The sequence below is a fragment of the Astatotilapia calliptera genome, chromosome 16, assembly GCF_964374335.1.
Source record: "Astatotilapia calliptera chromosome 16, fAstCal68.1, whole genome shotgun sequence".
NCBI classification, from domain to species: Eukaryota; Metazoa; Chordata; class Actinopteri; order Cichliformes; family Cichlidae; genus Astatotilapia; species Astatotilapia calliptera.
The window spans coordinates 22,608,271-22,625,025 of NC_137437.1; the positions used below are offsets into that span (position 1 = coordinate 22,608,271).

Sequence of the window (16,755 nt, forward strand, 5' to 3'; positions counted from 1 at the left end):
AGCTGGCAGTAAGAAATAAGTATGCATGTAAGTCAGAATTTTACTACAGTACTTTAGTAAATGCACTTTGTTTCCTTCCGCTTCACATAAATGCTTCACTTGTTAAACACTTGTAGAAGAGTAGCCTGTACTTTTCATTGTGCTAAAATGCCATGTACTTCTTTTGCAGGTATCTGAACACATATTTCACTACTGAAAATGACCACTTTTTTTAATCCTCTTTATTAACCAATCACAGCAGCAAAGCTGTAATGTATTATACTGAAATGCAAATGTTGTTAATAAAGCTCTTAAAATGTGTCAAATGGAGCTGCACAGTATCTGAGAAGACTGCACCACATGGTCAGTTTGGTCCATACCTGAAATCCATCTACTATATGTGAACATTACATCTCCAGAGAAGGGGAAAAGGAATAGACTATATCAAATCGCCCAAAAAAAAATAGTGAAGAATACTTGCTGGAGGTAAAGACGTTAATTTGAACCGACTTGTCAAAAGGAATTAAAACAAAAAAATTGACTCAGAAGTTTCTTTGCGCTGGGCCTGTTGCTAATAACAACCACACTCATGATGGAGACCAGCGAATCAAGTGGGGCTCACTGTTGGCATCCCTCCTCGCACTCAGGGTCGAATCCCCGGGGAGCTGGCAGACCCTGGTCTCACTGTAACTGAGACTCATATGGTATCCTTTGACCTTGAGATGACGAGAGTGTCTCTTCTACTAATAAAACGCATTTCCCACAGAGTTGTCGATTGCACCCGGGGAGAAATTAATAATGGGGGCTCCCACGGTGATAAAAGAGAGAGAGAGAGAGAGTCAAAGCTACACATTCTGGCATTTCTACAAACAAACCTAAACATATAATCTTCCGTATGATTACAACTAACCCGTTAGATTCACATCAGACTGCCAATTAACTGTGCACATAAATAGGAAGTTAATTACTCTTCGGTAAAACGGCCAATTAAACGCTAACCGAGCTTAATTTTAAATGGAAAATTGTTACCAGTCAATAAAAACCAAGCGGCGTCCTGTCATCAGCGTTTTAAGTCAAAATAGTTTTTGTGTTTTTTGTGGAGGTTGGTCACATATTCCACTTTATGTAAATATATTTACATGGCTGTAGGATAACTGTTGTTTAATGAGCCGAAATCATGATGACACAAGACTGGGTCAGTACAATGTGAAAAGCGCCATAATCTATGCAAGTCGAACAATATTTTACTTCCGGATATCCACAGTTCAGTGTGGGGAAACTGTAATTTACAAATCCCGTCTTATAGTCCACCTGAAAACGACTGGGCGTGACCACACAGTCTTAATGGGGTTAGGTTAATTAAAAGGTTAATTGTAAGAAACAGCAGCTTTGTGATGTATGGCTGGCGAACAATAGTGTCCTCTAGAGGTGAGTGTAACCATGATATACAGTTTTCTTTCCCCCACCCCTCTTCTTGCGCACTCTTATTGTGTGTGCTGTGAGTACGGGGCAGTACATAAAACAGCTTCAAGACTGATGGTTGTTCTGTGGTTCATGTAATAAAGCAGCAGTCCAACAGCAATAACATATGATGCTGCATGCGGCGAGATCCTGCTGTAGCGTGTGGAGCCACATCTCTGCGAATGCACTTTCTGCTCGCTCTCTTGGGCCTGGTTCCCAAGCCTGCGTACATCTAGAAAGATTTAGGCCAACTCGACTGGCTACAAGGTGTTGGTGTAAGATTAGGCGAAGATCAGTTATTCCATCGCTGCAGAACAATAAGGCCAGCAGATTATTTTGGCGACCGCGTCAACTTGAGCGTTTTCTGCGTCACTCTTATTCTGCGCGCTGCTATCACGTTTCCCTGTTTTGGGTCCCCCATGACAACTGGCTACAGGCCCGCTAATTATCCCCCCTTCCTCCTACAGAAGCGCTCTCTCTCGCGCGCGCACACACACGCGCGCTACCAGCGCTATGAATAGGCAGCCCACCTCGCAGACCCCACCCCATCTGAGGTCTAAATTTGGAACACAATTGAAATAGCCTACAGAAATCCTGTCAGAAGATAACAAAGAATAATATTGACCCCTGCTTCATTAGGGCTATTTCATACAACTACAGTGAGTCTAGCATTGTGACGTTGTGACATAACTGTGCCTTATATGTGTCCCGGTGTACACTCATCTTAATTTCACATTCAAATACCGACAACCAGGCCATGCATAAACTCAGTGCTAGTAAGGAGACGTGTTTCCACTTAGGGGTGTGTGTACGTTTGTTTTAATGCCACAAAAATACACCGCACACTTGGCTACATATTGGCCTGCTGCAACCTTGGAGTGTACCTTCATTTCTTTTGGAGTAGTGCATGGTAGTAAATGAACTTTCCCCGATTGTAAATACTATTCCCGCATGCCAGAACAGTGAGGAAAACAACAGTGACAGCACCAGTCCATCGGAAACGTGCATCATTTACTTTAGAGATTTGTGGCAAATACATCGAAATCATATCACATAGACTCGTGTCAGCTTAAAACAAGCATGACGTAAGGCCTGTGCAAACACCAAGGTGTCTGAACTGAGTTTAGGTGGGTTTATCCTCCACTACATCTCTGCTAATGTCCATGTGGGAAGCAACACAGAACACATACCACAAGACAAACATACTCACCAGAAAAATTGGGGCTTGAGAAAGCTCCCGAGGAGATTGGTCCGCGTCGATGTCGACGCCGATGACGTTGCGCACTGAAACACGTGGGCCAGGGTATCTAGAGCTCACATAAACAAAGCCACATTGGCCAGACTGGATAGTCGAAGCTCGTGTCGCTGTTGGTGCGCGGACTCACTTCCCTGCTTGGCATTGCTTGTACCTACGCTCGTGATTTGGAGCTTTTACTAAAATTGATGAATACCACCTACATGCTTATCGCATGGACAGAAAGTCACGATCCTGATGTGAAAGAGGTAAGATTCATTCATTCTTTTCTTGCAACATAATCTCCGAATTCGCTCGTCCTGTCCGGCTTCTCCGAGGCATTGAAATCTTTTTTTTTAATCTAAGTCTTTTTTCTATCCTTAAATTGAAATTACACGCAATTAAGTTTGACTGAGACTATTCAGATGTGACTGTCATTTAATGCCACATTTCAGCTTTCTGCTTTTTAGACAAGTTTTTACTAGTGTCAAGTGCGCAAAGTTGGTCTGTTCACGTCGAACCAGCATCTTATTAACAAAAGAAAAGAAATACTTGTGGTTTGGTTTCTATAGCATGTTGTTCATATTCATTAGAACACTGAATAAAATGTTGTAACATGCTCTGCACGTTTGGAAACGGGGTATGGTTTGCGCACAAATAGACTTATGCTTAACCAATGTGTGATCTCTCCTTTTAGAGAGATTGTTTTATTGTATAATCTAGTAACTCCAAACCTTTGTGTTTTATTAGGGGAAGAACCAGAACAGAGTCGCATTCTTCTATCCCGACACCCACACAACAGCTCCTGACATTACCCATTTCAAGTGTCACCGGAAAACTGTCAGAAGACTTGAGGTAGGATGTGAAACATTTATGTGTTAAAGTTTTATTTTTACCTGAAATCCCACACTTGTTTAAATTAGTGTAGTTTTTGCTGTGGACATTTCATATAATTTTAAATTGATATATAAAACTTTCCCTCTCAGTTTAAACATTTATGTGAAAAATTCTAATTTGTTTGCACCCGTCTGGTTTTCAGCCATGCCCTGCGTTCAGGCTCAGTATGGATCATCACCTCAAGGAGCCAGTCCAGCTTCCCAGAGCTACAGCTACCACACCGCAGGAGAATACAGCTGCGACTTCTTAACACCCGAATTTGTTAAGTTTAGCATGGACTTGACCAACACTGAGATCACAGCTACTACTTCTCTACCAAGTTTCAGTACATTCATGGACAACTATAACACCAGTTACGACGTTAAACCGCCCTGTCTCTATCAGATGCCCCACTCCGGAGAGCAGTCCTCTATCAAAGTGGAGGACATTCAGATGCACAGTTACCATCAGCAGAGCCACCTGCCACCCCAGTCTGAGGAAATGATGGCTCACTCTGGGCCTATGTATTTCAAACCCTCCTCGCCTCACGCCCCAAGTACGCCAAACTTCCAGGTTCAGCCTAATCACATGTGGGAGGACCCTGGCTCCCTCCACAGTTTCCACCAGAACTATGTTGCGGCCACGTCTCATATGATAGACCAGCGCAAGAATCCGGTGTCAAGGCTTTCGCTCTTCTCGTTCAAACAGTCCCCGCCCGGTACTCCTGTTTCCAGCTGTCAGATGCGGTTCGACGGGCCGCTGCACGTGTCCATGAACCACGACAACCCGGGCGCACACCGCGGCCCGGACGGCCAGAGTTTTGCGGTGCCCAGCGCTATACGGAAACAGTCTGGCCTGGCCTTTCCTCACTCGCTGCAGCTCAGCCACGGGCACCAGCTGATGGACAGCCAAGTGCCATCGCCCCCGTCCCGAGGATCTCCGTCAAACGAAGGTCTGTGTGCGGTATGTGGGGACAACGCAGCCTGCCAACATTATGGAGTGAGAACCTGCGAGGGTTGCAAAGGATTTTTCAAGGTGGGCTGAAATGACAGCGACAATGAATGCGTGTTACTGTTTTTTACGTCAGCGAGACATTCTGTCATTATTATTCACAGCGCAGTGTGTTAAATGCTGCTCAGTTACTTAAAAACCAAATAAATCAAAGGCAACACAATAACACTAAACCCGACTTTAATACAAGTGTGAGTGCGCACACAAAAAAGAACCATATGGCAGTCATACTTGTCCACACAGACGTGACATCGAATGAAAAGAAATAATAACCAACACCACTAATGCGTATTTGCTGAGCTTCTCTTATTATTATTGGGTCATACAGCACAATTCAAAACATTAAATATGAATTATATTATATTGTTTTCATCCTTGCATTTCCCCTTCAAGTTGTGCGTCAGAATTGTGTAACCTTGGAAATGGGCCCGAAAGTTGACTGTGTGTTTTTTTTTCTCTCTCTCTCTTTTCAGCGCACCGTACAGAAAAATGCAAAATACGTGTGTTTAGCAAATAAAAACTGTCCTGTTGACAAACGCCGAAGAAACCGTTGCCAGTTCTGCCGTTTCCAGAAGTGCCTTGTCGTCGGAATGGTGAGAGAAGGTACGTTTGGGGTATGCATTCAATTATTTCTGTCCCGGTGGTTAATATTTTTCATCTGACACACTGGGAAACGTGCGTAATGCAGTACTGGGTTGTGAATTTATCCACTAATAGGTATTTACGCACACCAGCTGGAGTTTGTATATTGATGATTTATCTAAATCACATATCTTTATATATTTTGCAGTTGTCCGAACGGATAATCTAAAAGGTCGAAGAGGACGCCTACCATCCAAACCCAAAAGTCCCCAAGAGCCTTCCCCTCCCTCGCCGCCGGTCAGCCTCATAAGCGCACTTGTTAGGGCCCATGTGGACTCCAATCCCTCCATGTCCGCTTTGGACTACTCCAGAGTAAGTGACTCTAATAATCCCAGAAATAAAAAGTCACACACTCGCAGAACATTTGAAAAAAAAAAAAGAGTTAAATATTATTCAGAGAAAGCAGATAAAACGAGACTGGCGACCCCTTTAATTTAGTCCTGCATTAGGACTAAATTTATTACCCTGAAAGTTTTCTGTAATACATCGCTGAATTCCAAACTTTGCCAGCCTTTTAATGTGACACATTTTAAGTGAGCTGCACTGAGATGCAGAACTTAATAAAAAGGAGACATGAATTCAACGGTTAAAAAAAATCTTTCTCTCCTTCTTGGAAATGGGCATTTGCAATTTCACGGATTATATATTTTAAAGGACCTCATTAAGGCGCTGTTTAAATTAAATTCCAGTTCCAGGCTAACCCTGACTACCAAATGACTGGAGACAACACTCAGCATATCCAGCAGTTCTATGATCTCCTGACGGGCTCCATGGAGATCATCCGAGGCTGGGCGGAGAAGATCCCTGGCTTTTCTGATCTACCGAAGCAAGATCAAGATCTCCTCTTTGAATCCGCCTTCCTTGAACTTTTTGTCCTACGGCTGGCATACAGGTGAGACTGAGTAATTACTAAATAAAACAATTTAGGCTTTAGATAATCATCAGTCCCTCCTTCAAGCTTCATTGCTTTTGGCTTTATTAGCCGCCCAATAATTAGAAGGCTCTTGAATCCACATTTATTACCAAGCATAATTAATGACATTTTGTTAATAACTGCAGGTCCAACCCAGTGGAAGGAAAGCTTATTTTTTGTAATGGAGTGGTTTTACACAGACTACAGTGCGTCCGTGGATTTGGAGAGTGGGTAGACGCCATCGTGGAGTTTTCTTCCAACTTGCAGAGTATGAATATAGACATCTCAGCTTTTTCCTGCATCGCAGCACTGGCCATGGTAACAGGTGAGTAAAGGCGACGGTGCATTTATGAACACTGGATGGTTCACAACGCTTATGAAAAATGAGAGGGTTGACGTATCATAGATTATTTATCCGTGCCTGTTTTTTCTTTGTTAATTGTATTTTTCAGAGCGACACGGACTTAAGGAACCCAAGAGAGTCGAGGATCTCCAAAACAAGATCGTCAACTGCCTCAAAGATCAAGTGACATTCAATGGCGGCGGCTTGAATCGTCCCAACTACTTGTCAAAACTCTTAGGAAAGCTCCCAGAACTGCGCACACTCTGTACCCAAGGTCTGCAGCGTATCTTTTACCTAAAGCTAGAGGACCTAGTCCCTCCGCCAGCAATAATTGACAAACTTTTCCTCGACACCCTACCTTTCTGAGTCTGACTCAATGGCGAACCTCAAAGAACTTCCAAAAGACTATTTGTGTCAGACTTGACCGATTTTTAAAGTTGTTATTTCTGAATATTTGCAAGCTCCATATGCTAACAGAACAACCACATTATGAATATGAATTCGTGAAAAAGTAACACGAGGGAAAAAAAGACAAAGTCTAATGGCTGTGCGGGCCTTGATTTTTTTCCCCTTTTCTCTCTTTTGTTTGTGCCAAACAACTGAATTATCACTGGTTAATGCTCTCCGGTGGACAAACTGTCATCAAATTTAACTTGGTCTTGCAATCATTTACTGTTTGTTTAACCTCGGCTCTACTGATTCAGCATACTCAGATGTAATATATTCCATTTATATAGAAATATATAAACCCACGCACACACACTGTATATTATGATAGATTATGTGATGCCTCCAATGCATCGGTTTATAACATGTGTAAAAAGTTTGTTATAATGAAAATATTTAATTTTCTTTTCTCTTTTGACTCGTGCCTATGTGTTTCTGACAGGATCCCAAAAGCATCCAGAAAAGACAACGCATGATTTAGTTTCTTTTTTTTCCCCTCCCACCCCTTTTCCTTTTTCTTTTATAGGCACTTGCTGAGGTGATGTCTATATATAATATATACCGGACACTATGTAGTCTGCTAGATTTGATACTGATTCGTAGTTATGGCACTCCTTTTATGTATGACGCATATGTGGAAAAATATTTCATCTGTATAGAAAATGAGGGACCCATGGTGTTTGTAAAACTGTCAGACATTCCTTGTTTGTATGTGCTGTAAGTATTGTTGCTGTTGAATATAAACGTTTCTATATATTTATTATTTCTATTGCCAAGAGCTACACTAAGCATGGTGCAATTTAAACGATTTCAAACCATCCAAGTTTCATGCTGAGCACGTTGTCTATGTTTTATGTCTTATAAGCGTCTAGCTAGTTATAATTTAACACGTTTTGGAACTGAAAAATCCCATCTTATATGAAGAGGTCCATGAGTGTGTGATATAGGCCTACATCTTTGGCATCATGGTGTACTTACAACTTCTGTGACGCATTTGGTGCCGAATTCAAAAAACTTTAGAGAGAAAGAAATATTTAATGTTTACAAATAAAACTTTTAAATCGATCCTTTGCTAAACACTTTCTCTGAAATTTATTCTTCAAATTCAGACTTTTCCAATCCCCAAGAGAGAGCGAGGCACACGAGAAATGATGCATTTTCTCATAACTTCTTCACTGAATTCTCAGTTTTGTGGAAGCTGTTGCGATCAGCGCTCAGGCTCGATTGCGCAAAAAAACCCAAACGTTTTTTATAAGGACACCACAATAATAATAATTTCTGTTATCATCCTGTTTAAAAAAAACGTGACAGGATGCGAGGAGATATTTAGTTCAAGCTAAGGGAGTAAGTCGTTGCATTAAAAGATGAAATATTCGTAAAGGCGGGCCCATTTTAATTGGATTTGGATTTTTAAATTTGACAAAAATATGAATCTTTACAGAGGCGCATATTAACGACTTCACAATTTTAAGCTTTCATTTTCCGACTCTATTGAGCTCATATTTCATTTATCCAAATTCAATTTAACCCACTTACATTTTAGGAGTTCTAAAGTGTCGCCATGCGTGCAGGTGTGTATTTCCAATTATTTCTAATATTTTAACAAATAAAGGTGACAATTTTATTAGTCTATCCTTTGCCGATAAAACATTTCCTCCCTTTTCTAATGTCGCTGTCTAACTAAAGAAGCGATGCAACAGATTAAACGCAGGAATTTAAATTGAACATAAAACACAATTTCTCGAACGACTGCTTAAATGAGAACATCGGAATTCATCTTATAATTCATCTGTTCTTTGCTGATGTAGCGCGGATGATTATAAAACTTTAACTTTGTGGATCTCGACTTTCCTCGTTACCAAAAAAGGTGATTAAAAATGTAACAACGCGCTTTATATTATCCCAGTCTGTGTACAAGCTGATTTTCTTTTCCTTTTGCGCTTCCGCTCCACTGACCTTTTATAATTTAAAATCAGACTTTTAACCTATCCTACCGACAAGTCAGATCAGAGCTAGAACTAAACAGTTTTACAGTCGGCAGTTTTCTGGCATAAAAAAAATCCGTCTACATGCAACTTGCCATTACAAATAAGAAGAAAAAGGCGTTCGAAAAGCTTTCTGAGAGGTGAAACCCGGTTTGAGCACAGGTAGCGCAGGCTCGCATTTCGCGTTCCAGCGTAGTTGTCTGTGAAATTTAAGTGAAGAGACATATGATGATGCACAAACAGGAAACCTTTACTGCGTCGTTGTGCGGCATTTTTTTTTTTGCAAACCGAGGCCGATGTTTGGTGAAAATAAAACGATACCCAGTTGGTTTTTAATAGTTTAGTAATACGCCAGTTTTTTACCGACAACCTCCCACAAACCCCCCGGGAATGAAGTTCCGCGCCTCTTATTTCTTCTACATCCTCCCCCTTCCGCTGTATCAGCCATTAAAGTACACAGGTAAAAACGTCCCTATGTAGGCTGTATCCTTTAATCCAGTGCGCTGATTAATCTCACGCAACTGCGGTGAAGATTTTTGTGAGATGTCGCTGCACATCACATCTGCATATTGTGAACTGCACAAGTAGAAATACAAGTCATTTAGAAATGTATACAAAACGGCTGTGATTAGCTTGAACAAAGTGAGGCAGGGCCGCTGTCACTAAGCCTTTCCTTCAGTCTATCAGGAGGGAGAAGTGACGCGAGGCTTTGAGGCATGTCTGGGACTTATCCACAACGATTCCACATTTATCACATGATCAAGATGAAGGGAACAGCTTATTTTGAGAGATATTAGCAGCAGGCAATAAATTGTCTAAATAATTACATCGTCACTGTAAAGTGCTAATTCCAAGGCAAATTGGGATTGTGCTCAGAACCAGTTTGCTGACATTTAGCAGATCTGTTGAAAGGGTGCATTACAATGTCACAAGTTTCCTCTATTGACTCTAAGTACAGTTAGGTTTTATACATGTCTATCTCAATACAATAAAACATGACACATGTAGCCAACACTTCTGTCACTGTTTGTGCATGATTATATATATGCTGCAAGACTTTGAGTCTCAATTTATTAAGTGCCTAATTTCTTCCCCACTCTTGGACACCAGCGAAAGGTTAGGCGTGATTGTGTGAGCACAAGTTGGTCTACAAGAAAGAAAAGAAAATCATTTTTCACTTTTACAGTCTTGTGTTGAGCCTCTGAACACAGAACAACAACGAAAGCCAGCAGGTGGAGGTGGCCGTCTCCCAAGAACAAAGCCCGCATATCTGCCTCTAAGTGCTCATACACAAGGTGAGAAAGACATCGAATTAAAAATCTCTCAGTCTTAGAAGAGACACGAACTCCGCACACTGTGGCAGTCTTGCATTTGGTTGCACGCTCACCTGTACACTGTGGTGAAGCTGACAGGTTCATGTGTGTTGTATGTGGTGGATTTAAAGTGTTGTCAGTCAGTTGTAGGTATTTAATCTGAAAATCATTTTCCACTGTCAACTGACCATCGTTATTTTATTATAATACGCAACACTGTCAACTGCTTTTATTCATATTATTTTAATCGGGAAGCCAAAATGTGTTAATTAACAGCTAGATCATTGCATCACTTGATACCTGAAGTGGGAGAAAACCACACCGTGCATCTTTGCAGTATATGAGAACTTAGTAGACATCTAAAGAGCAGGCATTGCTTTTGCTGAAACTGCATTTAGATGGAGAAGAACTACACTGTTTTTAAAGTGCAGAACCAACAAGTAGCAATCAGCGGCAGTCAGAAGGAGATAAGGAAGAATAATTATAAGGATGCATGAATACATCTGATACAAACTTCTGTGCAAAACAGTACAAAAGTGGCAGCCTACACGTTGCCCACTGTCTGCTCTCTTGGGATACAGCAAGTGAGCTTTGGTCACAGTATTTATTTTCTCTGGCCTAGCTAAAACAAAGCCACGTGCAAAATGACTTTTTAAAACTCTTTTTGTCTTTTATAGTTGCCAATGAAAGTCATTTTGAGGTACAAAGGGAGATGAAAGCTTGTGAAGTGGATCTATATGTCTGCACACCACATGGCAGTCTTTATTACCTGGATCTGGCCATTTAAACAACATTCACTGCCTTTTCGACAGCCTTTTTCGGCATCTTTTCGTTCATTCACTGCATCCACTCTTCCCTCAACCTTGGCATCAATTTCTTTCGTGTTACCTTTCCCTCTGTTTAGGCAGCGAAGCACTTTGCTGTGGGAGCCTGCAGTAAAACATGTTGATTACACAACTTATGAATCTCATGAGTCCTGCCGACTATTGCTCTAAACAAAATGAATGAATAATGAGTTGAAAGATGGCCCTTTGGATAAGACTGTCTATAGTTATATTACTGTGACTATTTGATTTACCATATTGAAATGCTGATGATTGTCCAATAAATAATGCAAAAAGCTGATTTCCGAGCGGCGAGGCAGGAAAAGAAATCCACCTTGCATATAGATGGAGGTGAGCCATGTCTGTCCCTCTCAGCCTGTGGCCCAGAGCAGCTTTATCATTCATAGGACTAAACAGACAATCAATTCAGCAGCCGTGTATGAAGGATGAAGGGATGCGACAAGCTGTGAATGATGAGAAGCCAAAAATCAAAGGCCTCACTCCTTCTTAGCTCTAATAGCCATTACCAGCCCAGGCAGCACCAGTAAAATGAGGTTAATCATTCGCACAGATCCTTTCAAAGAAGATTGACTGAACTTGATGTCTAGTCAGATCACTCATAAATATTTACTTCACATTAAACAGCTGTGTGTGCTCTGTTATCGCACATTGATTTCTGACGGATGCCATAAAATTATTGTTTCAAGTGTGGTCAGTAAAATCCATTAATGTAATGCTTGTACCAAGACTCAATTATGCTAACCACAAGAAATTAATAATGCAATGAAATTGACAGAACATCATGTGGGAGAGGGGTTTCTTCAGGTTTCTGCCTAAAAAAATGTATAAATGGGGGGAAAAGAGAAATGGTGTTTTTGTTTGTTTATTTGCTTCTTTTCATCACAAAAAGCTAATCGAGGCTAAATTAGTGCATTCAGTGCTGATAGATGCCCAAATGAAATAGCCCAAGAATTTAGGGATGAGATTACGTTTATGGGCACCGCATGTATCAGGATCGAACACATGGGCTCGGTCCTTTGACCTTATTGACAAAGTGAAATCGGAAATTTCCTTTATAGAAAGAGTTAATGTTTCCTCAGGCAGACATGTTTCCGATTCAATTAGTTTTAATGAAGCCGGTGCTCAGTGGTCACTGAAGTAGAAAAAACAGGCTTAAATGCCTGATGGTAATAGAGGACATATTAAGGAGGAAGGGATCGGACACACAGTGCATGCTTCTAAGTGGCGAAAAATGCCTCTATCAGGCTGGTAGGAGCCAGTGGCTCGGTAAGCAGTGAATTGTATGAGCCTCAAATGATGCATTTGGTCTCTGGGGCGAGGCTGGAGGAGACTGAGGAGTAAACTGTAAAAACGGAGGAAAGAAGAAGCTGCTTCGGATGATGCACATGGGTTATCACGAGTGGACAACAATGTTCACCAAAAAAAAATCTACTTTAAATAATTTCATCCCAAGAGCCAGCTATTTGATTAATGTGTTTAACTATTTAATGCAATCGTTGCATTTTTAATTAATGAGTAAAAACATACCTTGTAATACCTCCAGTTTATACACTGTTAACTATGTGACTGAATGCAGGGATGCAAACTGGACTATCCCTCCATCTGATGTCAGACTGTAAAATGTCAACATGGTCAGATGCACTGGCTCTGTTCCCACAAGGATATGCCCTTATCCTGTGTTATGGTTTGTGCTGTTGCTCCACGGTAAAGTGGAAGCACACCCATGCACATGTAATCTGTTCATGCCTTTGGGTCAAATCATGTGTGTGGTCTGCCATCTTCTCAGTATTACAGTTTCTCTGTCTGTAGCATTTTTTGCATGCATTTAGTCTTGCGAAATGAAAGCAATCTGGGGTTGTTTTTTTTTTAAAGGTAAATACATAGTAAACCAAACACTTGAAGTTGCTTACCATGTAACACACTATGTCATGTCCTAGATTACAGGACTGCATCAACTGCATCATATCTTTTGGCACAATGCTTTTTTTTTTCTTCTTTACGATGACTAACAGGAGGTAAACAAGCTTGAAATGAATGCACACTTTGATACATGTTAAGGGCATCTGAGGCCTCTGCTTTATTTCTCGAATGCACAGACTATATGCATGTAATCACTACATAAACTGATGCACTAATGGTTTTACAAATCTCCCTCAGAACATATTAATCACACATGTAGTGTGAGAAAGTGCAAGTAGATTGAGTGGGGTACTCTTGAAGGGTCAAGAGAGGAATATGATGTGTGTTGGACAGAAAGGAAGGCGAGAGGGGGCTGTGGTGTGTGTGTGTATTTGTGTGTCACAACAGACAGAAGAGATCCAGCCCAGGCCCCCACACAGCTTTGTCATATCACTAGGAGATTAGGAACACACATGTCAAGCTAGGCACAGCCTGCTGCAATAATGCACCTGCCAGCTCTCAAGATCCACTCAACCCTTGTTCAACCCCTTGTACCTACATGCAAACACAAAGGCACACACACATAAATGTACCATTTTTTAATGGAAAAAAATACCCCACCCCACCCTTCAAATATACGGACTAAAAGACGTAATTTGAGATAAAAGTGGAACACGTAACTAGAATGATATTATTGATGTATGTTAAAGGAAAATGTATTTCAACACATACAGCAAGAAACACAGGAGCTATCAAAGATATGAAAAGGTTGAGAGCTGGAAAAAAGTGGATATTTTACATGAAAAGTCTTACAGCAGAAGGTCATTGTCTTTCTTCGTGACAGAGTTCTTCAAGAAAAGCAGAGAGGGGAAGCTCAAAGAGATTCATCTCCACCAGGATCCAAGGTCATCCAACCTAGTCATCCTAGAAGCACTTGAAAAATATGGAGTGAAGACCTGAGATATTCTTCCCCCACCCCAAAAAAAGGAGTGTAGAGGGAAGACTCTGACTGAAGAGAATCACTGACCTTCAAACAAGCGCTCTATCCATATAGAGTAGGGGAAGACATGCACAATCCATCAAAAATGCACATGAACTTTCCCTCTTCAAATAGTTCCCGCTTGAATAGCAGTCAATGGATCAACTATGAATATTGCATGTCCTGAATTGCAGGGAATCAGATTGAATTCAGAGTGAGACAAAATCTGTGATATCGCACTTTCAGATTAAATCTCAAAAAAATTGTTTTGAGGGTGAACACTTTAGGCTGTAATTAATAACAACGGCAATGATGAGTTTAAACCCTGGGTTTGTTGTTTATGACATAAACCGGCTGTAAACAAACACATTAAAATGTAAAGAGGAGAATATATATAATCCAAATAAAAAGTAAAAAAAAAAAGAAAAAATAGAAAAAAAGTCCACCCTATAGTCATGAAATTGCCTTTTGCCACAGTCTCTCTTCAGGAATGGAAAGATCAGTGTTAATTTCAGCCCGTTTTTGATTGGATGAACCTGACTCCCTCTTGCACGACATGGATACCACAGGTCAGTGGCTGGTGCAGTGTTGCATGAAACAAACAAATAGAAAAAGGCACCTTGTGGCACTTGACTCTCGCCAGAATGCAACTGACGGCAAGCTTGCCAGCGTCCTATAATAACGACCAGTGCCTCATAACCAAAGAATGAAAGAGAGAGAGAGCGAGGGCGGGAGGGGGGAGGTGGGTTGAGAGAGAGGGAGAAAAGAGCAAGGAAAGAGGCAGAAAGATGATTTAAAAAAAACAAAAACAAAAACGAACAAGGTTGTAGAAGAATGTAACATGTTTGTGCTTGTAAAAGCCAGGAAACTGACTACAAATATATAATACTGAATGCAACAGTATGCAGAAAGGATAAAAATACTGAGGATATAAATACTGAGCGACCACAGAGGAAAATATAAAATAAGTCTGACAGCTCCAATACATGGTTAGCAACAACGACAGAGAAGCATTACTAAGGAAAAAGAATCTCAAAGCTCGAATGTGTTTTATGTTTATTTCATGTATTAATAGTGCATAAGCACAGAGTGAGCATGGGCTTGCCTTTAGGAGCAACATGGTGGTTGTAACGCTGCAGAATAAAATATCAAATTAACATCACTGCTTTTATTGAGCTACTAATCAGAAGAAATACAAACACACTGCAAATACATCAAAACTTTCATCAGTTTTACACATCAAATCTGTTTACGGGTTTTCAGAAATATACAACTAACTGTTGTATGAAGTCTTTTGTGGGGTAGCTATATAAATTCTAATAAACTGCCTTAAGGGATGTTTCTTGTATCAGTGTCATTAAGGTGTAAATACTTTATGTTTGAAAATAGAAAATGGAATCTTTATGATATCTGAGAGAAAATAATTTGACAAACTCGTATCTCTTGAGGCTCCAGATGACATTAGCCACTAAAATGTTTGACCAAATGGTTGACAGCTCACTTGTTACTCATTAGGGGTAAACTCCTACCAGCATGAGGCTTTTAACGCTGAGGTCCAAGTCATGATAGGTGGTAACCCTGACCCTAATTCTGCCCTAACCCTTTGTTTTAGATAAAAGCAAAATCGACTTCTTTGGTAGAAAAAATAGTTTTTTGGTGTTTTAAGGTTGTTTGACGAGACTTAAAAGAAAAAAAATTAAAAAATAAAAGATATTTTCTGATTCCCTGAAAAAGACATTTAGTCATTTGTCCGATGACAATTTAATAATAATAAAAAAGTTGAGGGATTTGCTACAAATATACTGGAAAATTGTATAATGCTTAAAAACAAACTTTGTGGAAGATCTCACAATTGTTCAGTGACAGGATTAGGTATTAAAAGTGTATCCCATAGAAGTATGGAGAACTTTATCATTCTGTGAAAGATCATAGACATCATGTAGCCACCATGATTCACCCACTGGTGAAAATGCTCTCAAATGCATCACTACCACAGACAAAGCCAAGAGGCTCAAACTGGAGTAGGCCTAACACGAATCTTTGTATCAGTCACAAAAGCCTCAATAAACTTTAAAGGTGTTAGTTAATCACTCGTACAGATGTTAAAACATGAAGAAAAGCAGCTACAGATACCGAAGTCATTTTGTTTTGTATCAAGCTGGATTGCAAACATGCGTTTTTGTGCTGCAATTTGTATCGATTGACTGGCTTTTGGAGCCGACCTCAAGTGGCAACTTGAGACCTGCAATTTTTGGCACTTCTACATTGGCTTCATTTCATTCTTACTTGCTTGAGCGTAGCAAAGAAAAGACTGCATAGGTAAAGTTCAGCGATTTAAGAATAACGTTTCTCAACTTAAACGCCACGTTGTGCTGGTTTCATCACCATCTATGGTACGCAAAAGCGGTGATTCCGAGAATAGCAAAATTGCTTTATGCGAGGACCGAGCTGAAAAATCAGTTGAATGGCTGCAAACTTCTGGCAGCACTGACTTTAAAACAGACAGTTCAGGAAATCATTGCATGAGATGAGGAACAAGTCAGAAAATCATCGTGAACACAAGTTTTCACTTTATTTGTAAACTCTATACAAAAGAGAAAAAAAAACATATATAAAGAAGAGCCAAGAATCCTGTCAGCTTCTCTGGGAGCAAACTCATTTAGGAAAGACTGAAGTAAAATTAGAAACTGTGGCCTGATCTATCAAAATTTGAAACTGCTTTTAGAAATCAGAGACACTGTCCTCCGGGCTAAAGAGGAGAGGGAATATCCGGCTTGCAATCAGTTCAAATGTCACCATCTGTGATGGTACAGGAGTGCACTGGAGCA

General features: G+C 40.5%; 2 protein-coding genes across 8 annotated transcripts in view; one reads left to right on the forward strand and one right to left on the reverse strand.

The window, feature by feature from the left end:
* LOC145420915 (uncharacterized) overlaps positions 1-16,755 on the reverse strand; it is a 103,270-nt gene that overhangs the window by 13,032 nt on the left and 73,483 nt on the right. The window lies entirely within an intron of this gene.
* nr4a2a (nuclear receptor subfamily 4, group A, member 2a) lies at positions 2,757-7,971 on the forward strand. The gene is made up of 8 exons (XM_026144526.2): positions 2,757-2,943; positions 3,425-3,529; positions 3,714-4,585; positions 5,035-5,164; positions 5,352-5,515; positions 5,893-6,095; positions 6,263-6,441; positions 6,569-7,971. The coding sequence occupies exons 3-8, from the start codon at positions 3,716-3,718 to the stop codon at positions 6,823-6,825; spliced, it is 1,803 nt and encodes a 600-aa protein (XP_026000311.1). The 5' UTR covers positions 2,757-2,943; positions 3,425-3,529; positions 3,714-3,715; the 3' UTR covers positions 6,826-7,971.